Source organism: Ursus americanus, chromosome 5, assembly GCF_024610735.1.
Source record: "Ursus americanus isolate L20-20 chromosome 5, mUrsAme1.1.p, whole genome shotgun sequence".
NCBI classification, from domain to species: Eukaryota; Metazoa; Chordata; class Mammalia; order Carnivora; family Ursidae; genus Ursus; species Ursus americanus.
Window position 1 is genome coordinate 29,461,175 of NC_142131.1, and position 22,825 is coordinate 29,483,999.

Sequence of the window (22,825 nt, forward strand, 5' to 3'; positions counted from 1 at the left end):
ATGGATCAGATTTAATATTGTTAAGATTGCAGCACTCCCCAAAATGATCTGCACATTGGACACAGTCTCCACCAAAATCCCTGCAGGCTTCCCCCCCCCAAAATTTTAAGAGAATATGTGAAGAACTCTTAAGATTCAGCAATAAAAAGACAGTCCAATTAAAAATAATGTGAAAGATATTTCTCCAAAGAATATATGCAGATGGCCAAAAGCATGTGAAAAGAAGCTCAGCATCATTAGGTATTAGAGAGGTGCAAGTCCAAATCATAATGCAGTACTATTTCATATACACTAGATGGCTAATATCTAAGACAGGTAATAACAAGTGTTGATAAGGAGACAATGGAACCTTTATATGTTGCTGCTGGAATTGTAAAATGGTATAGCCACCTTGAAAGTTGTTTGTTCATCAGAATGTTAAAAATAGTTATCATTTGGCCTAACAATCTCGCTCCTAAGTGTTCCTATTTCATTGTCAAGAGAAATGAAGATGTATGTCCACACAAAAACTTGTACGTGAATGTTCATGGCAGCTCTATACATAATACAAAAATAACCTAAATGTCCTCCAACTGAGAATGGACAAATGTGCTGTGCCCATACAGTGGAATATTATTTGGCAAAAAAAGGAACAAAGTACTGATATATTAAACATTCAAAAATTAGGTTAGGAACTCTTGAAATATAAATGCATTATTTTCAACACTTTTTATTCCAACAGCTTTAAAAGCAGCCCCACCCTCTGCCTAGACAAGACTACCAGACCTTTTCCTTTTCTTTTTTATTCTTCTCTGTCACTCTTACTCTTGTGCTCACTCAGAGTCATGGGTGGGCAGAGTACAATTAAAGATGTGGACTTTAAAGTACTATTCAAGGTAAAGCACTTCTAGAGACTTGAAACACTCATTTTCCTAAGTTAAGGATTAGGAGATATTAATTTGAGAATTACATAAGAACTAAGGTCATATTTCCAATTTTATTTTTAAAGGAAGTTTATTTAAGCCTTGTGTATTAATTATCTATTACTGAGTATCAAATTCCTTCAAAACTTAGTTGCTTAAAACAATAAATATTACCTCACAGTATTTGTGGTCAGAAATAAAGAGCAGCTTAGCTAAGTAGTTGTGGTTCAGTGTGTATTATGAAGTTGCTGTTATCTGAAGGCTTGACTGGGATTGGAGATTCCTAGGGGACTCACGTGCTTGGTAAAGTAGTGCTGCCTATTGTCCAGAGGTCTCACTGTTTTGCACGTGCATCTTTCTCCATATGGCTGCTTGGATGTGTTCGCCCTAGAGCGAGTGATCCAAGAGAGAGCTAGGAGGAAGCCACCATGTCTTTTATGACTTAGTCTTATAATCACATATCATCCCTTCTGCCACATTCTGTTTGTTAGAAGCTAGTCAGTTAGGAGAGCCCGCATTCAAGGGTGGGACACTTAAGCTTCACCCCTTAAGAGAATAGGAGAAAAGAACTTGTGGATATATTTGAAAATCACCAGTGAATGCTTGAAATTCTAAACTGATTTACATTTTGCATGAATTTTGCAGTGTTTAATTGTTCTTCAGAGACTAGATGTTTGGCTCTCTGGTGGGAATGACTTATGTGTGTGGAACCAAAAATTAGATCTCCTGTGTAAGACCAGTCACCTTTCTGATACAGGTAAGAAAACAAATTAAAGTAATTATGAACCATGATTGATAGGCCTTAAAAGACAATGAATGTTCCAAGAGGCTTTCCATGAATACAGAGGCTAATATAGGGGATTTTTCTTTTCAATTCTGACTATATCCTGTAACCGTATTTCTCCAACTCAGGTTCATGGTTGTGTAAAATATTTTTCCATCCCAAATTGGAGGGAGAAGACCCTCCCCCTCTGGCCTTCCCTCCCCTTCTACAGCATTTCTCAAAAGTGGTCAAGAAAAACCTTATCATTTATGCTCTTGGGCTCTGTTCCTAAACTGAGTTTGATGAGCACATTGACATGTGGAATTAAACCTTTCTGACTTTATAATAGCATTTCCTTCTTTATTTGTGGGGCTATTGGACTTTGAATAGATTCCAAAGGATGACTTCATTTTATAATTGGTTTTGCTATGAAGTTCATACATTGTGCAAACTTACTAATAAAATTCTTTTTTCTCAGAATTTGGTTGATACTTTTAGTTTTAACAGAAGAAAATCAGTTTTGACTTCTGATACCAAGGATCTTAAAAAATAAAATTAAAAATCGTTCAGAGCAAAAATATTTAAGTATAAATGAGTGAATTTGAGTAATAACTTTGAAGTCATGTGATATACTGTTAACTATGTTTCTGAAAGTTATCAGATACACCCATGGACAATGTAGAAAGAACATTATTAAGCATATTGATGTCTTAAAGGTAGCAGGAGCCCTGTGAATTGAATTTACAGTTTGTAATTGGAACTAACTCATCTCCACATAGATACTATAAAATGTCAGAAAACTAACGTGATGTCTTAGCAAAACTAAATCCATACCGTTCAAGGATTTACAATTTTACCTCTCCACTGAATGTTTGATCAATAGTAATCTTGGTGATACCTAGATTGTATTTTCATATTTCCTATTTTTTTTTTTAAAGATTTTATTTATTTATTTGACAGAGATAGAGACAGCCAGCGAGAGAGGGAACACAAGCAGGGGGAGTGGGAGAGGAAGAAGCAGGCTCCTAGCGGAGGAGTCTGATGTGGGGCTCGATCCCATAACGCCGGGATCACGCCCTGAGCCAAAGGCAGACGCTTAACCGCTGTGCCACCCAGGCGCCCCTCATATTTCTTATTGATGAGGTTGTGGGATATAGGTGAGGTTCAGTGGGGTAGAGTCCAGAGCTGATGACCAAGAAAGAATTCTTGAGGCGTCTTTGGTGCAAAATTGGTGGTTTATTAAAGCTCGGGGACAGGACCTGTGGGCAGAAAGAGCTGCTGCCCTGGGGTTGTGAGGGGTGGCTGATTATATAACATGGGGTTGAGGGAGGTAAGGAAAAAGGGAGGTTGAGAAAGTACTTTCATATGTTAAAGAAGACTTGCAGGATACTGGAGGCCTTGCTATTGTCAAGTTAAGGTTGTTGAGCCCTCTAGAAGGTGTTAACAGTACGATAGTTGGGAGCTTCCTTGGGAGCTTCCGGGGAGAATGTTACTTTCCTCCTATCACATGTCCTTGTCAATGGGCTGCAGGTTTAAAAGAAATTCCGTTTTATTTACATTTCCTTCTGCCTCAGCATCCCTCAATTTTATGGAGGGGATGGTAATGTTAGGGCTTCAGGAAACTGAATTATGGGTCTCTGGAAGTTAGGCTATTGATAAGAAAGCTTCTTCCTTGTAAATCACTAGGACGTATAAACTGAGGGAGACTCAGGTCTTGCAGGATTGTGATCTCTTTTAGTTAACCATTTGTTTTTCTTTTCCTTAGCTTTTGGGCAGCCAGGAGTGCCTGGGGACATCCCATTGGGGGGGCGGGTTGCAGGGTGTCAGCCTCTGCCCTGTCCTCAGCTTGCCCTCTGTTCCCTCATCACTATTATCATGAGTTCTATTTATTTACATGTATATTTTCCTTTGTGTTTCTTACACTAGCTTGTGGCTACCTCTGAATTTTATTCCATGAATTATTAGTAACTTTGTTGTGAGATACTGAAAGCAGGGCTAACAAGAATGTTTTACATGTTAATGTAAGGAACTACCTATTATTGTAGTCTCCCTTTCTTTTGCAAGTTACCTTTGAGTACTGCCAGGTAATCACAGTATTGCCCTATTTATCAGTGTCTCAAGACATAGTGGAAACCTTTGAGAAAATCTTTTAGAAAGCTTTGAGAAGACCACAGGTAACCATTGGTGAGCCTTCTGTGATTTGGGTTTTCCAAATTACAGGATGCCGTTGAATTAGCAATGCTCTTAGACCTTTAGCTCAGGAAGCTCCTTTTAATAAGTCTGGCTTGATTTAAGGTTAGCAGGGCGCCTGGAGGCAGTTATTCTGTACTTGGAAATAAGCAAAGATAGTCCTAGTACAATGCAGTGGAAAGAACCTTGGCCTAGAACACAGGATATCTTCCTTTTCCAGCACCTTGTTCTGTGATTTGTGTATTAAATTGCTACTTCTAGATTGCTGAGTTCCCGGAATTTTCGTTATTTGAGAAACTTTTTTTTATTCGAGTACAGTTGACACAATGTTACATTAGTTTCAGGTGTATAACCTAGTGATTCAACAATTGTATGTTATACTGTACTCACTACAAGTGTAGCTACCATCTGCCACTGTACGGTGTTATTTAATACCGTTGACTGTATTCCTTGTGCTGTACCTTTTATTCCTGTGACATTGTTTTAACAAGCTGTTTTCTGTATCTAGAATTCTCCTCTTGCTACTCCCTCACCTGCTCTCCTGTCTCCTCCGCTTCTTTAGCTTGTACCGCTGCTCCCCCTCTCTCCTCCTCCACTATCCCCACCTCCTTGAACATGGAAAAGTACAAAGCATACTGTCAAAACAGCGCTACATGGAGAAAAGATTTAGGTTAGAAATATTCCCCATATCTCCAGAGTGCCAGTTTTTTGATGGGTGGGAAGTTAAAGCAAACGAGTAGAATATTTTCCAAATTTGTATGTTTTAAATTACATATATATTTATGTGTTTGTGTATATGTGTATATAGATCTAAATTACATATATTTCATAATGGAAAATTTAATAAGTTTTTTTTTTTTTACCACCTTGTGGTAGTTCTGAATCTGATATATCAATTCTTTAAATCTTGCTGACAAAGTTATAATTGTAACGTCTTTACAGAAGTTAAGGTTACCCTAAAATCGTTTCATGATTTAGTTATAAAAAGATACTCCGAACTCTCTTACTCTTCCAGTAATACAAGGAATTTTGTGAAGGTACTAATTAATTATAAACATGCTATTTGAGGGCCGTGTTCTTAGCTCTTCGCTGTTGTGACTTAACTCATTTACTGCCAGGGAGCCTGTTCAGGCTTTTTAAATTTACATTGAGAAAAATGCCAACTTTACATCTTACTTGAGCTAGCCATCTTGTAAATGGTAATGATGAGGGAACAGAAGGCAAGCTGAAGACAAAGCAGAAGCTGACACCTCACACCCCCCCCCCCCCAATGGGATGTCCTGGCTGAAGGGAAAGAAACAAATAGTTAATTTATGGAGATCACAGTCCTGTAGGACCTGAGTCTCCCTCAGTTTTACAAATGTCTTAGCAATTTACAAGAACAAAGCATTTCTATCAATGGCCTAGCTTCCAGAAGGGAATGTAGACACAGTTAAAGGGCCTTATAGTCTGCAGCCCATTGACAGATACTTGAAGCAGGCAGAGTCTAATGTTCCTCCAAGAAGTTCCCAACTATCTTCATGTTAACACCTTGTTAGAGGGAAAAACAACCTTAACTTGACAATAGCAAGGTCTCAGGTATCATGTGAGTTGTCTTTAACATATGAAAATCCCTTTGAAACCTCCCTTTCCTTACCTCCCCCAACCCCATAGTATATAATCAGCCACCCGTCACAACCTGGGGCAGCAGCTCTTTCTGCCCAGGAGCCCTGTCCCTGTGCTTTAAGAAACCACCATTTTGCACCAAAGACGTCTCCAGAATTCTTTCTTGGTCATCGGCTCCAGACTCCACCCGAGTGAACCTAACCTCACCGATATCCCAAGACCACATCAATAATGGTGATTATCTTAAGGGATTCCTGGTAAAAAAGTTGACCACGTTGGTAAAAATGTTCAAAGAGCATGTCTTGCCCTTAGTAAGTCAGTGTCTTCTTTAGGTCTCACATAGTTTTCACAGAATCATTTTCCATGTGTAGGTAAGCATGGAAATGTGGTGTAGCAAACTGTCACCTTTGTTGTTACCACCCCTTTTATGGGAAATGACTGACATGAATCTGAGAATGTTTTTATTTTTGATGTCATCCTGGAAGAATATAATTTGACCTTTGTTTTATATATATTTTTAAGGGATCAGTGCTTTGATTGAGATACCTAAGAACTGTGTTGTGGCAGCAGTTGGCAAAGAACTGAGTGAGTAGGACTCTTTTGCTTTTATTTCTTTTTTAAAAAATTTAAAACTAGACTTGTATACACATTTTGGAAAGACACGTAAGTTTTTAATTTAAGGGACATCTGCCCCTGCCCCAGTGTTGGCCTCCTGCCGATTGTTGAACTGATGTGGAGACTGAGACATTCAAGCCACTAGCGGGTTTTTGTTCTGTGCTTGATCTAACTTAGCCAAATGGGGGCAGGATAACCCTACATGTCTGATGGTAGAGAAGGCTGTTTACATCCCGTAGTCCTCTCTGCTGCTGATCCATAGTCATACACTTAGCAGACATTTTAACCACATAAAGCAGCTATCAGCATTCTGGAAACTAAAAACTTGAGTTGGATGGTTGGAGGACAGTCTTCGTGGGAATTCGCTAAGGCAGCCACTATGGCGTTTTTGCCTCTGGAAGCCAGAGTGGGGCCCGTTTTCTTGGGAGGACTTTATATCGTTTCCTTCAGAGCAGAGGGAAGAGGGTAGCAAGAGGAACTTTGTAAATGTATTACTTGATTATAAACATGTATTTGAGGGCCACTTAACTGTTGACCGATGGCTCTTTTACTGCTGGGGAGCCCAGAGTGAAAAAAACCCTTTTGTTCCCACTGCCTTTTGAATGGAATTTGGGTGCTGAGAAGTGATAAAGTAAGCTTGCTGTTTGAAGGCTGCTTTTTTCTAAAAGAATTTTTCTTATGTGGGCATTTGATGTTGCTTGTGCTGTTTTTTCCACAGACCAGACCTGAGACTTGCAAATGCCAGTACAACCTGAGCGAATTATTTATCATTTATTCAGTGCTGTTTGCAGCCTCCATTGCTTTGCAGCCAAGTTTGTCTTTCTTCAACTGACCTTTCCACATGTAATCATGTCAGAGAACTAATTTTCTGGGCCCTGTGCATACCTTTCTTTCCATAGTTCAGAAAGATATGATAATTCTGTGTTTAGTTTTTTCTTCTCCTTGCAGAAATTTAGTTTTCCCATATTTTTGATGGAGCTGGAAACCTTGCCTAGCTTTTCCCTGCCTTTCTCCTCTTGGAGCCAGCCAGTCACTTTGAGTTTTGCTGATTTGCTACCTAACTCAGTGGTTCTCAGCTTTTACTGTGCGTTAAAATGACCTGGAGTGCTTGCTAAAAACACCAATTATTGGGTCATATCCCTAGAGTTTCTAATTCAGTAGGTTTGGAGTGGGGCCTGAGCTTCTGCATTTCTAACGGGTACTTTGGTGCTGCTGAGGTTGCTGGCTGGGGGCCATATTTTGAGGACTGCTAATTTTGAGCCTCTTCTTTCTGTCTCACTGCTGTTGCTCTGTTCAGGCTCTCATCTCTCCCCTCTTGCCTGTTCTTTTGTGCTAGTCTCCTAACCTACCTTCTTTCCTCTCCTCTACTGTAGTAGTTCTCCAGTGCCTTTTCCTCCTCTAGTTTAGGGCTTCTCAGAAACATTTTCCAGGAGGTGCCAGAGATGTTCTGTCTAAAAGGCTGGCTACTCCCCTGCTTAAAACCTTCATTGGCTTCTATTGCCTACAGCGGTCATTTCTACACTTTCAAATTTCTAGTAGTACAAGAGTTCGGCTTTTTGGAGATCAACAGAGAGTTGCCAGATTTGTATTTTGCTTAGTAAAAACATTAAAAACAAAACCAAAAAACTATCATTTACCACCCTCATTTTGTAAAATTATTTTTTAACAAAAAAGTGTGAAGAACATGATCTCAGCAAAGAATAGGACTTTAAATTGAAATATTTAGTTTCATACAAAACTTATGTGACCCTTTTTTCTCATTTTTGCCCTAGACGAATGAAATTTTTGCCCTAGAGGACCGGTGTGAGACACCAGTAAGATAAAGTCTAGACTTTTCAACATGTCAGATGGAACCCTTTGTCCTCTTCCTCCTGCCTCCTTTACTGTATCACATGTTCGTCAACACTGAATTGCCTGCGGTTCCTACCTGAGCTGTTTCTCACCTCTGTGCCTTCGCTTCTCCTGTCAGTCTGTATCAGGGCTTTTCCTCCTACTCATTGCCCGCTTTGATGTTGCTAATTCCTACTTACTTTTTAACAGCTCAGCTCCAATATGACTTTTTTTTTTTGAAGATGAAGGCTTGCTTACCTAATAATCTCTGCTCTCAAAAGTTTCTGCTCTCAGAAGTTTTTCCTCTGTATTCTCATAATCCCGTATATGTCATTTCACTTACTACTTTATTTTTTATTTTAATTTTTTTTAGAGAGAGGTAAGGAGGGGCGGAGGGAGAGGGAGAGGGCTCAGTCTCACAGCCTTGAGATCATGACTTGAGCTGAAATGAAGAGTCGATTGAGCCACCAAGGCGCACTTTGCTTACTACTTAAAAAAAGACTTTTGGCAGCTGCCTGACTGGCTCAGTCAGAAGAGCGTATGACTCTTGATCTTGGGGTGTAGAGATTACTTAAATAAATAAATATTAAATAAATATTTTTAAAAATAAAAAAATACTTTTGTTTACTTTTTCGTTCTCTCCTTGCCCCTCCCCTTCAGAATGTGAGCTCCTTGACCACTAGAGATTTTTATTCATCTTTCTGTTAACAAATGAGAGATTTTTATTGAATGGATGACTAATTGAGTCAGTTCATTGACAGTAATAAAAACAACAGTAATGCCTCATTGGAAGTTAGAATATCATCTTAAAAAAGGGAAGGAATTAAAGTGGGTTTTATTCAGAAAATAAGTTGTAAAAAATATGTAATCTTAAAAATAAGGTTCTGCATTTTGTTTTATCAGAAAATACAGTGCCATTTTTCCTTATATAAAAAGAAATTTCAGGGACATCTGGGTGACTCAGTTGGTTAAGCCTCCGACTCTTGATCTCAACTCAGGTCTTGATCTCAGCATCATGAGTTCAAGCCCTGCGTTGGGCTCCACGCTGGGTATGGAGCCTACTTAAATAAATAAATAAGTAAAAAATAAAAATAAATTTCATTCTCATAGAGTATCTTTTCTATTTCCAAGACCCAGGTTGTGCCCATGTTCTTGGTTTTAGATGGTCCATACCAATTTCTCTTTTTCTGTGTGAGGGCATGCTCCTTTCAACAGGAAATATAATTTCTTTCTGTATTTTTTTTTTAAGATTTTATTTATTTATTGCGTGTGTGCACGAGGCGGGGGGTGGGGCGCAGAGGGGCAGGGAGAGGGAGAGAATCAAGCAGACTCCGCACTGAGTGCAGAGCCCAGTTCAGGGCTGGATCCCACGACCCTGAGATCATGACCTGAGCTGAAACCAAGAGGTGGATGCTTAACCGACTGAGCCACCCAGGCACCCCTCAATAGGTGATAACATTTCTGAGTGCACCGTGTGTTTCAGTGACTGAGGCTTTGCTAGCTAAGCAAGGCTGTCAGCTCAGAGACTTCATCTTGGTTTAGAAGACCAGGCTATTTTTTCTTAGCCATTTTTTAGAATCGACTATTGCTTGCCTTTTGTCCTTGGATCTAATTTATATTTGTTTTATTTCCTTGAAGTTATTACATAGGTGACCCTGTAACTACTTGTCTGTAGCAGCCATTATGGATTCACTGAACAGTTTCACATTATATTTAGTACTTGGTAGTTTGTAGAAACCTACTTGGTAGGTTTCCTTTTTTTGTCAGTATTTCAGGTTATTATTTGTGTAAGTTTGATTAAATAGTACATTGCCTGTTGTTCCGCAGTCCCAATCTCAAGGTGACTTAGTAGTCTTCCAACTACAAGTAGAATTTTTACACAACTTTGGTAGGTCTCAGGAGGCGTTCCCTTTGTATTTACTGAAAGTCCTCCTTTTGACAGCCATAGTTTGAATGTGAATGGTTGTCAGGATGAAATAACTTGGCTAGAGATTTGTCAGTTGGTAACATATTGTCCAGAGACAGAAAAGGAAATATGGTATGACCTGTTTTCCGGAGAGGAATGTGAGAAAGAAGAGAGATGTTAGTAATTAGCCACCACATGGAAAGGAAATGACTTCTGAGACCTTCCCACTTCTCAGGTATCAGTCATCGTGATCCGTGAGCATCCATAGCACGGGGTACAGTGGCTTATCTATAGTGCTTAATACATTGATCCTAAGCTTGTTTATGAGTCTCACTCCCGCTCTAGACTGTACTTCAGGGCAGTGACTGGGCCTTCCTCACATTTGATGTCTAAGTTGCTAGAACATAATAGATGTTTAGTAAATATTGATAGAATCATTCCCGTTGATTTGATTTTTGGGTTTTCTGTATTGATTAAAGTTAGGATTTATACAAGTGTAAATAAAAGTATTTGTTAAAGTTAGATAATGAATAAAGCAATGCACTGAACATCTATTATAGTCAAAAATATACTAAAGGAACACATTGAATATCTGACACACAAAAACTATAAGGCGTGTTCTCAATTTATAATTCAATAGTGTATGCCTAAGTATCAAGAAAAGTTAAATTATTAGCAGCTTAAAGTCTTCACTAAGGTGAAGTTAAACGTGAATTTGTTGCTTATTTTGTAGTGGTGCTTACTGACCTGAGAACATGAGTAGAGAAAACTGATGATGGAGATGATTCTAGGTTGTGGACTAGTCCACTGACCAAGGAGAGAGGGAGGCGGGATAGCCAGACTTGCCCTGAAGCCCTAGATAGGATGGAGACTTCTGCGTTTAGAAGAGTTTTAATAAAGGAAGAGTTGTAAAGACACACTCACTTGGGATTTTTGGAGATGGGTCTTTCAGTATTTTAGATCTTTCTCACTTAATGAAATGCTAGCTTTTTGAGCAGAAACAGAATTCTGTCTTCTTTGACCATGTGAATAAAATTCTATCTGTATTTTCATTTAGTAATTTTCCAGCTGGTAGCACCCACAGAAGAATCACTAGAATGGGATATTCTTGAAATTAAGCGCCTCCTTGATCACCAGGATCATATTCTCTCACTGGTTAACGTCAATGGTAAGCTGATTGTGTACAGGTTTATATTGTCAGATTTTGCACTTGTTAACAGAACCTGTCCTGAACTTCAGTCTTGTTTTGTTCTAGGGTTCTGTAATTACCATCATTAAAATAATGCTTGACACTAGTAGGGGTCAGCAGTCTAATATACTCTGAGGTTTAAACCAGTGGAACTGATCAAGTTTCATAGGTTGGTCGGTCTAAGGTGTAGACGTAAGAAGAATAGAGTGAGGCAGAGAAAAAAGATGATGGAGGGAGCATGAGTATCTCAGGTCCTGCATGGTAGCTGTGGGATGACTGTCATAGGCTAGAAATACTAACCCTTTACTACGCGTTTCAGCTTTTTTGGCAAATGTTTCTGTCTAGTTTTTCTTCTGTAAACCACACATTACAATATCCTATAGCAAGATATACACTTAGAGCAGAAGGAGCAGGATTCAAGCGCGTCGTAATCATGATTGAAGACTGCCAGAGAATACACCAAGATAAAGTAAAGGTCTGCAGAAGTTGGGTCATATCTCATGGTTATATGCTTTGACTTTCCAGACATCTTATTTGGAGTCACAATAATGTGAATCATTATCTCCTGTGAGCTGACTCTGTCATCAGATGGCAGGGTAGGATCACAAACCACCAGTCCTGGGATTTGTTGGCTCACTTTCAAATAAAGTGATACCTTGTATCATCAGACCTCCGCGGGGGGGTCTGTATTCCAAAGTCACGCGAGAGGAGTCCTGGGTGGCTTTAGTTTGATGGTAGTCTGAAGGAAACCCTAAGAGAATTGTGAGGATGCTGTGAATGTGATGTAGTGGGAGGACTGGACTGCACTCCTTGACCCGAGACCTGGGTTGGCTCTTTTTTGAGCAATACTTTGCATAACCATGAAGGAAAAGGAAAGAGGGGTACAGACAGCACCAAATGTAGTCTCCATTTTTATGCCATTGAATCACATTTTCAGATACGTGTGTGAGAATGTCCTTTCCAGCTCCATAGTTCTCTTCCCTAATAGCCATCTTCTTAGACAACCCAGCTGCAAGTCTTTCTAAAGACCACATTGTGGTGATAGAATTGTGTTTGGAGCACCCTTTTATTTTTCTCTGGGGTCTCTTATTTTCTCTAGCCATGGATGGCAGCACAAAAGACAAGCTCTTATTTGGGAGACCCTCTGACACCAAGCCCTTAACTCCAAGAAGCTGCTAAGCAAACCACAACAGTGTCCTGGCCCCTTACGCTGGTCAGGCCTAGTTGTTCTGTTTTAGTGATGAAGCATTGGTACCATTGATCCAGCATGGTTCCTTTAACGGAGGTGATGGGATGTTACGTAAGAGGCCTTGACCTCATGGCATTTCTCATGCTGAGTGATACATAAAGAAGCTTGTAAGAGTTTAACCAAGAAAGTGTTCTTCAAGTATTTCTTTGCTAACTTCTTAAGGGAAGAAAAATGGAAATCTAAAGCAGAAAAATTGGTAATGAAAATGACAGGGAACCTCTAGTACTTTTTATTTTATTAACTCCCTGACTGTAAAATTACACTACATAATAAGCCAGAAGCATATTGAGGAATCATATATGGACAAAGAGTCTGTTAGAATTTGAAAATGGGGGCGCCTGGGTGGCACAGCGGTTAAGCGTCTGCCTTCGGCTCAGGGTGTGATCCTGGCGTTATGGGATCGAGCCCCACATCAGGCTCTTCCGCTATGAGCCTGCTTCTTCCTCTTCCACTCCCCCTGCTTGTGTTCCCTCTCTCGCTGGCTGCCTCTATCTCTGTCGAATAAATAAATAAAATCTTTAAAAAAAAAAAAAAAGAATTTGAAAATGATATTGTGATAGTCTTATTTTGTACGTAGGCATGTTTGCTATACTGCAGATTTCAGTGATCCTGAAATGATTCTGTTGTACAATTCCCGGCTCCAGTCTCAGCCCTGTATCTTCTCCCCACAATTACCAGTGGACGATGTGGCTAGTTACTGGGTTTGCACTTCACAGGGGAAGTACATTTTCATTGAGGCAGCCCCAGGCAACCTTAGGATGGTAGGACAGGATTCCCACAAATGTGGGTAATGAGTAACAGGTTTGCCAAAGATACCTGAATGCCTGAGCAGAAGGTTTTCTAACACAGACGTACAAGATAACCTTGTTTATGTCTTCCAGCACAAGGCTCTGGCGCTTCTTCATTTTATTCCTTTTCTTGTTTTGACAGCATGATATGGTAGTCACAAATTATTAGTACTTGGAGGGAAGGATAGGTACAAGAATAAGATTTCACACTAAGTGACTTTTGATACTTATAGTGGATGAAAATCCATCCATATATAGCATTGAGGTTGTTTTGTGTGAAACATTTTGACCTGTTTGTATATATTATACAGTGATAAATTACACTGACTTAGCTGAATGCCAGTATTTTTTTCTAAGTGAAAAATTCCAACTGGGCACAAATACTTTGTTTCTAACGCATAGATGAATGACAGACAGTTGGGAGGATTAAGGCAGAGCAGGCAGCTGTGTGCTGTCAGGTTAGCTGTTATGACACATGCAGAGTCAGTGTCAAGAATCTTCACTACTGAACTTCTCTGGTTCTTTTGTAGTTGGAATGAAATTGGAAAGAGGAGGGAGAGGAATGGAAAAGAAGGTCATGGAAAGAGTAGTATCACCTTAACTGTCCCACTATTAAAATTAGAAACTTGTTTCTCTGCACAGATGAGAAGTGAACTTGTTTTTTCACATAGCCAATTCTGTAGTCTGTTAATAAACTATAGAAGTTGGACTTTGAACCAAGACAAAATAATGTTTACATGTATGATTGTTGGTAATTTTTTATTTCTGAGGGAGTGTTCATCTGGTTATTAGATATTTATGTCATGGTTCATTTGATAAATGGAATAATCAAATCATAATTAACTCATCTTTGTATTCTTAAATTACAAATAACTGGATATTTAATACCATTATTATGGAATAATACTGGGGGCTCAAAGTAATCCTAGGGACTCAAAGATAACATTTGATGTCTTCTTAAAACGGCTATACATTTATTATTGGATTTTTACAATCATCCTCATTTAATGCATGAGAAATCCAAGATAGAAGTTAAATAATTTTCTGAGGACCAGGTAGCTAGTAATAGAGCCATAATTAGAACTTAGGTTTTTAGACTCACATTGTATTATTCTGTTCTACCTTACCAAAAATATGTAAGGATTAAAACAAGTTAATTTCTTTAAGATAATTTTTAGTGTCATCAGTTATCCCTTTTCTATTAAATATATAATTTATAAGGTTTCTTAGTTGGCTCACTTAAAGTTATAAAAACTTGTTATTACACAAGTAATACATAGTCATAGTAGAGAAATGAGAAAATAGTGAGAAACATGAAGAATGTAAAAATGAAAATTGTCCCACACTGCAGATGTAAGCACTGGTCATCCATATCCTTGTAGGCATTTTGCTGAGCATATGTATATGTATACACATATGGCTTATGGTTTTATAATAGTATGTCCTGAGTGTATTTCTTTTTTTTTTTTTTAAAGATTTTATTTATTTATTTGACAGAGATAGAGACAGCCAGCGAGAGAGGGAACACAAGCAGGGGGAGTGGGAGAGGAAGGAGCAGGCTCATAGTGGAGGAGCCCGATGTGGGGCTCGATCCCAGAACGCCGGGATCACGCCCTGAGCTGAAGGCAGATGCTTAACCGCTGTGCCACCCAGGCGCCCCCTGAGTGTATTTCTAAAGCAATAGAAACATACTTTTACAACTTAATTTTTAATAATAGCATTACTGTTTTATTTTGTAGAGGTCTTATTTACTCAGACCCCAACTGGATGTTTAGATTATCTTCACATTTTTAATATTATGTATAATAACCTTGTTTTACATATATCTTTTATCTGCTTTCCTCAGGATAAATTCCTAGGAGTGGAATTGTTGGATCAATGGGTTTACATTTTTTTTAAAGGTTTTGATGCATATCAACAAACTTGAAAGGATTGTGGTAGTTTGTACTAGGACATTAGTAGGACCAAAGTATGTTGATTTCCTGTGCTGTTGCCAGCATTGTGTATTTTCCTGTTTTTTTTAAATCTTTCCCAGTTTTAAAGTCAGTAAGTAGTATCTTACTGCTTTTAGATTTCTTTGATTATTAAGGAAATTGAACATCTTTTCACATGATTACTGACCATTTATATTTTCTGTTTTGCCTGTTCAGGTCTTTTGCCCATTTTCTCTCCTGGAGTATTTATCTTATTTCTAGTGGTTTCTAGGAGTTCCTTATGTATCAAGTATAATAAACCTATTTTGACACCTGAGTTGCAAATGTTTCCCAGCCTTTTGTCATTTAAATGTAATTTTTTGCTAAGCAGATATTTACACATGTATCTTTCCCCACCCTGCTTCCTTTATAGCTTATTTTAGCACTCCACATTTATAAAAGCGTTTACCTTTATTTTTTTCATCCTTTAAGCACTTTTTAAAAAGGATTTTATTTATTTTAGAGAGAGGGAGCGAGCTTGCCCTCAAATGGGGGGGCGGGGGGGGGGGAAGGAGGGAGGGAGAGGGAGAGAGAATCTCAAGCAGACTCAGCTCACAACCGTGAGACCATGATCTGAGTTGAAACCAAGAGTCAAATGCTTAACCGAGAGAGCCACCCTGGCGCCCCTCCTTTAAGCACCTTTAATGTTCTAATATATTTGAAACTTACTTTGGCATATGTAAAATAATAGAAAAAATATATTGGTCTTTGTTCCCAGTTCCTGGCACAGAGCTCCTAAACCCCTGTAATTTCCTAAGTGATAAGAGCACAAGGAGCAAATTTTGTGCTAATATTTGGTCTGATATTTCCTGACATAAGAGCTCCTAAATCTCTTGGGATTTTCCGGGTGTCTTTTGTTGTAATGAGACCATTGTTTCTTAGTGGGCTTCTGGATGGGAGCTGGTCACCAGAAAGACCAAATGGTGATTAAAAACTTGGAATTTTTAGCTCCACCCCTCATTGTCCAGAGAGGGGCTGGAAATGGAGTTAATAATTGATCGTGCCTACATGATGAAGCCTCCATAAAGTCCCAGTGCTGGGGGGTGGGGGTGCTGGGAGAGTGGCACACTTGAAGAGGACACGGAAGCTCCACAGCCCTCCAGCCCTTCCCACACACCTTGTCCTCCACATCTCCTCCATCTGGATGCTCCTCTCTGTCCTTTATCATAGCCTTTTGTAATAAGCTGGTGGAACCGTTTTCCTCAGGTCTGGGAGCTGCTCTAGTAAATTAATTGAACCTGAGGGGGAGCTGTGAGAACCTCTGACTTACGGCTGATTGGTCAGAAGCACAGGGAACAACCTGGACTTGCAGTTGGCATCTGATGCTACCTGTAGGCAGAGTGTCAGAATGAGTTAAATTGTAGGACACTCAGCTGGTGTTGCAGAATTGCTTGGTGGGTAAACGCCCACACACATCTGGTGTTACAAGTGTCGTGAGTATGGTAGTAGTGTGACAGGAAAAGAGAGACACAGAAGAAGGGTCCATTTTCTAAACGGTATATGATCCAAGGTAAGGTTCTTTTATTTCTCTTCTCTAGTTAGTTAACTAAATAATCCAGTGTGAGGCATTTCTTTCCTCACTGAATTGAACTGCTATTATCACATACTAAATAACCAAGTAGACTTGAGTCTCTCTCTGTCTCGATGTTCCGATATAGGCAGCTTTCTGTTTGGCTTGTCTAGGTACCTCACTATTCTAAATATTGTTGTTTTATAGAGCGTTACGACTAGGCAGTCCATTCCTTTTTTACCTTTAGCCTACATAAAATGAAAACTGATGAGACGAATATGAACTCTGCCTAGATGTGAGTTTCGTAACTGGCTCCCATGTTGGAGAAATGATCATCTGGGATATCCTGGACTGGACTGTGCAGGCCTGTGAATGCAACTTCTGGGACCCATCTCCACAGCTGGACACCCAGCAAGAAATAAAACTCTGCCAAAAACCAAATGACATTTCTATTCATCATTTCACATGGGATGAAGAGGTAAAAAAAAATAATAATAATAATAATAATGAGAAAATACCTGTAAACTTGGCTTTTTTAGTAAACCCAGTTTCTATTTTTTTTAAACTTAATCTCTTGGATATAGAAAGGTATCATTCCCCACGTTCAGGTTGTGCTTTAAAGTGTTCTGATATTTTTCAAAGATTGCGTAACTTGCATTAAAAAAGCATTTTAATCTTAGCTCCTCTCTGTGAGGCAAGGAAGTGATTAAATAGTCCATAGATTTAAGAACACTGTTGAAATTTTTGGTTGGATTAAATAATCCCATAGGATTTGAGGATAGGGCTTAAAATGGGCTTTGAGAACCACTTTGGGAAAGGATCCTTTTGAAGATGCTTGTGCATTTCCTGCAGAGGTAAAGGAAATTAAAAATTTTAGGAATGTTTTTCTCTTAGTGTACTAGCATCCTGGGGCAAGATGATTATGTGAGAATTACTAAATTCATTCCTTTAGACCTTGGTCGTGATGCTGTTGAAACACTTTACATCTTTTTTACAGTGAGAGATTGGTACCAACGGATTATTGAATGTTGGCTCTGATCTGTACATTTCTTCTTTTGCCCTCACTGGCTTAGAAAATGTGTGCAAAGAGGGCTTACTTTTCTAAATGTAATCACAAGACATATATTTAAGAGTTGTGACCCTTGAGTTACAAAAGGGGGAGGCTTTTTTTTTTCCACTTTATTTTGTGCCTTTCTATACTGTTTACCTTTTGTAATCATATGCATGTTTTTTTTTAAGTTTATTTATTTACATAATCTCAACACCCAGTGTGGAGCTTGAACTCACACCCCCCCCCCCCCCAGATCAAGAGTCACATGCTTCTCCACCTGAGTCAGGCAGGCAGCTCTGCATGTTGTCATTTTTATTTTAAAAACTCATTTATAGTGTTCTGGATGGGGAGAGCATGGTCCATTTTTTGTTTTCTTTGCACCTCTCTTATTGGAAAACAAAAGCAAAACAATACTAATATGCCCAAAGATTTTTTTTTTTTTTTAAGATTTATTTATTTAGAGAGAGCAAGCTTGGGGAGGGGAGGAGCAGAGGGAGAGAGAGCATCCTGAAACAGACTCCTTGCTGAGTGGGAGCCCAGTGTGGGCCCAATCCCAGGACGCTGAAATCATGACGTGAGCTGAAAACTAGAGTCAGCTGCCTAACCAACTGAGCCACCCAGGCATCTCCAAAAATTGTTTTTTCAAATCCACACTTTATTTTGGAAAAAAAAAATTAATATGTATGATAAGCATGGAAACTACATTTCTAAGAGTTGTGGCCCTAAAAATTATGTATATTTTTTTCATTTGATAGCTCTTCTGTTTGTAAAAATTAATGTTTAAGGTTTTTTCATTTTGTATTTTTAATCTCAAAAATTCTGATTAATGCTTATTAACTGCTATAAATTCTTAATAAAGCATTACTCAGTTTTCCCTAGTATTTCTTCTTTCTGGGAGGTTTGTTTTTTCTACAGGGAGCCTTTTTTTTTTTTTTTTTTTAAGATTTTATTTACTTGAGAGAAGAGCAAGCATGAGCTGAGGGGAGGAACAGAGGGAGAGGGAGAAGCAGACTTCCCGCTGAGCAGGGATGTGGGGCTCCATCCCAGGACCCTGGGATCATGACCTGAGCCAAAGGCAGCCGCTTAACCGACTGAGCCACCCAGGCGCCCAAAGGGGCCATCGGTTATTGATGATAGGTGATTGATGCCGTGAATCTGTTGAGTAATAGCTGCCCAAGAGCTCATTAACTCTCTAGTTGTGTTTATAATTTTCTTTGTGACCTTTGGTAAATCATTTAAACTCTACACAGATTTCTTGGTTTGTACAAGTTTTGGGGTTTCCTTTGCATTTGTATTGCTACTTATAGGGCTCTAGACTTTAGCAAGTTGGCCAGGTTTCATCAGTGTCCCTGACACTGGTCCTCAGTTCGTCTTGCTAAATGCAGAGTACCAATCCCTAGGGTCAAGGGGATCATTCCAGATTGAGACTCTGATAAGCCTTAGGGGCATGCTTTGGCCCAAATACTATAGGTCTGAGTTGGGTTTGTAGCCTTTGAGGCTGCATGAGAAGATTTTTTGGGTATAAAACAGAGAGGCAATGTAGGGATTTTGAAAGGGCTGCCTTACTGGGGTACCTATTGCATAAGAGAATGATTCTTAGGAATGCAAAATAATTTCAGAAGCTAGGTGGTGTGGTGTAAGGCAAGAGCAAGGGACTGGAGTAACCTAACCTTGATTCTAATATCTGCTCCGTGTCTTAACTTTCTCTGTGACTTCAATCTTCTTTTAAAATTTTAACTTCCTTATCTGGAAAATGGCAATAGTACTTGCTTTCCCTACCTTAATGAGATGTTGTGGGGTTGTAATAAGATAAATATTGGTGAAAGTACCTTCAAAAGGTTAAAGTTGTTTTAGTAAAAAGGTACTTCTAATAATACACTTGGAAAATGTTTTTGCAGATCCTTCAGAGGATCCTAAGATGATAGTTCCCCTATAGCATATGCTTGTTGTGTCCTTGCATGCTTGATGGTGTGGAGTGCAGGTAATTTTGCTCACATTGTCCAGGCAAAAGAAACTGAGTCGTTTCCCAAGGATAGAGTGTTATGTGAATGAAAACCTAGCTTCCGCTGTAGGGCCCGTCTGCCAGCTGTGGTTGCCAGATATAGTTGTCTAGCTGTCATATTTCAGTGAGGCAAGAGGGTGGTGCCGAGGGGCGTAATATGCAGAACTTCCTCTGGGTTAGTGCTTGTGTCTTTCTACATTTTAAATGCTCTGCGCTTTCCTTTGTACTTCAGGGGGCAGGACGGTAGTTAGGACTAAAAGCTAGGGATAGGGAAGGTAACAGTGGCTTTCTGATGTTACAGCCGGGCTGGAAGTCTGTTATACTGTGTAGTGGTAAGTACTAATTTTATGCCCATTTCTGAACTTTTCCCCCAACCAGAACGTATTTGCTGCAGTCGGAAGGGGTTTATACGTATATAACCTTCAAATGAAGCGGGTGATTGCTTGCCAGAAAAGCGCCCATGACTCTAATGTCCTGCATATTGCCAAACTTCCAAACAGGTATGAGTTCCCATCTGTTCTATGACAAATGAAGAAACTCACATTTCCCTGCACCACCAGTGTAGTTTCTCAAGTGGCAAAGTTATCTGGCTCCCTGGTTTGCCATGGTAGGTTTTTTTGGGAAATGGAGACTACCCATGGCTGTCTCTAACGGAAGAGACGTATTGTGGCAATACGTTACAACATTTACAGGGAGCAGGGCTCAAATTAATTACATTGAATTTTATTATAGGAAGAGATAATGTTAAAATTTGATATTTATTTAAAAAGATAAAGACTTTTGGGCACTGTGTGCTCGTTTTTCTTCTTATATTTTCCATAAACTCATCTCTTTGTTGTGGTAGTTGATGTCCAGGAAGAAATGGTCATCTCCTTGTGTGAGGCTGCTGAGCAAGGGCTTTCCTGTCAGGATCAACTGCCTGCTGAGTTTCTGGGGATGAAATTACAGGAAGGGAATACTGTTTTCTATGCAGGATACTTTTAGCGTGAGCCACCCTGAGAAGAGATATAGTGAGAGGAGGGAAGGGGGGACGGGTCAGGATATTGTGAAAGTGTAATTCATGCTGTTTTCCTAAATGGGTTTTATAAAATGGGATGAAGTATTTATCACATTTGAGCCAGTTTAACAGTATAACGGGTGCCCTTCCCGAGGACTGCTTTTACTTTGCATTGTAAAGCCACGTTAAACTGTGACTTTTATCTGCTACTGCCCAGAGCTGAAGAGAAGCGGTTGAGGGCTCCACTGGTTTCTTTCACTGCAAATTTAGCATTGGCCCTCCATGGTGCACTCTCTTTTTATCGCTGATTTTCTCTTCTGACAGGCAGTTAATCTCATGCTCAGAAGATGGCAGTGTACGCATTTGGGAGTTAAGAGAAAAACAGCAGCTTGCCGCTGAACCTGTACCAACAGGTACGTGTCTTTTCCCACAGGAAAGGCAGAAGGTCGGCAGTTACGTGCAACCACAAGAATCATGTCCAGTATGCTTCAAATAGGCACGTGTACACGAAGCCTCTGCGAATTGGGATCTCAGGTTCATATCTTAGTATTGCTCTACTATAGAACTGCCTGTTTTTTTCACTTCAAGTCAACTCGTGTTTTATTGTTTTAGGGGAAACTCTTTTCTGGTAATCTGAACAAATGGCCCACTGAAGTAATTATTCATTTTATATTGTCTGTCATAATGCTTGATACACAAAGAGGGTTTGTACCATCAGACATCAAGTTAAAGTGTTCTTTCAGCCTTGAAGCTTTAATATTGAACTCAGTTTACGGAAAAAAACACTTTTGTGTTTATATCCTAATCTCATGATCTCTTGACCTGCAGGTGTTTGGTTTGAAAAACAAAATCCTGGTTCATTAGCAGCCTTTGCGTAAGCAGTCAGATGCTGGTACCTCTGGAGTTTGTTCCGGTTCTGTGAACTGCTAGGATATTGTTTCTGGATACACATGTTACTTTTCCTGTACCCTTTTTTGATCTGTGTTGTGACTTTTGGGGCGGGGGGACACTGAGATTCAGGCCTTTTACTGCTCTCCTCTTTCATTCCCAGTGCCTTTTTGTCGTGTTAATACACCTTCACCAGTGGGTGAGTAGGGGCAGTGAAAGAGACAAGCAGCAAACCTGGTGGTTAAAATGAAGTAACAGATGTACAAAAACCCTAGCTTAGTGCTTCATACCACCCCTTAGCCCTTGACTAAAATAAACACAGAACATCTTTGTATTTAAGTTTTCTGTTTTTCTGATCTTATATTCTCAGTAAAGAGCACAGTAATTTTGGAAATGACCAAAATGATTGTTTTTCTAGGTTTTTTTAACATGTGGGGATTTGGAAGAGTGAACAAACAAGCCAGCCAACCTGTTAAAAAGCAACAAGAAAATGCCCCTCCATGTTCATTGGAGCTTATTGGAGATTTGATTGGACACTCCTCATCCGTGGAGGTATTATTTTTAATAGGCATATAACGGTTTAGGGCAATCCTGCGTTTGCATCTTAGCGCTCTTCATTCGTTGGTATCGTAGAGACCTATAGGTTTTTGTTTTTTTCCCTGTATGTTTTTGCTGAATCTAAACGTGCATAGGTTATAGTATGTGCGGTTAAGATCTCCCTTTACAGAGACACGATGTGAAGAAGCAAGGAATGTGTTGCTTCTAAAAATGGGCTCAGTCACCATTATTTATGAGATGGAGACAGCCAAGAATCGGGCGAGGTGAATCATGTTGAGTACCTACCAGTAGTAGAGGGTGCGTGGGGGGTTGGGTTATCTATGTAGAGTTAAAGCCTCGCAGAATCGAATTCCAGGGACCTTTGTCACACTTGTGAACAGAGCACTGGTTTTACCTCCTTTTGAAGGATGTTTTGTTAGCTTTCCTAAGACTTAGGGTCTTGGTTATTGTGCATATATGAAGATATTAGTTGAGAATTGTAAGATGTATACAGTTCTCACTTGCGGAAATCTAGATACATTAATATTTGCTATATGCACTATGGCCTATAATGAAAGGAATATGATCAATCAAGACAAAGAGGTGATTGGGACTGGTAATAGTATAAGCAGAGCCCTAAGTAATGAATTTCTTAAATTGTTTTTCCCTGTTTCACAGCCAGGGAGGAGCACGTTACTTTTCATGCGAATGTGCATCTATGCTTAGGGGTAGCAGCCCCGCACTCCTCAGTCATTTCCTCTGTTTTAGGCAGTATACTAGACACTGGAGTTTACCAAGAAACATGTAATATAATCCTTGCCCTCCTGCAT

At 39.5% G+C, this 22,825-nt stretch overlaps 1 protein-coding gene across 3 annotated transcripts in view; it reads left to right on the forward strand.

Moving 5' to 3' along the window:
* Positions 1-22,825, forward strand: part of WDR41 (WD repeat domain 41) — a 59,532-nt gene that overhangs the window by 19,976 nt on the left and 16,731 nt on the right. For 2 of the 3 annotated variants that reach the window (XR_015724462.1, XM_045796425.2), the window contains exons 6-12: positions 1,548-1,659; positions 5,983-6,045; positions 10,869-10,979; positions 16,814-16,998; positions 19,952-20,073; positions 20,895-20,983; positions 21,877-22,010. Coding sequence is in view for 2 of the 3 variants with exons in the window: in XM_045796425.2 (XP_045652381.2) it covers positions 1,548-1,659; positions 5,983-6,045; positions 10,869-10,979; positions 16,814-16,998; positions 19,952-20,073; positions 20,895-20,983; positions 21,877-22,010 (816 nt within the window). In the remaining variant the exon portion in view is untranslated. The remainder of the gene's footprint in view (positions 1-1,547; positions 1,660-5,982; positions 6,046-10,868; positions 10,980-16,813; positions 16,999-19,951; positions 20,074-20,894; positions 20,984-21,876; positions 22,011-22,825) is intronic. The other variant, XM_087862053.1, reaches the window with a different exon arrangement.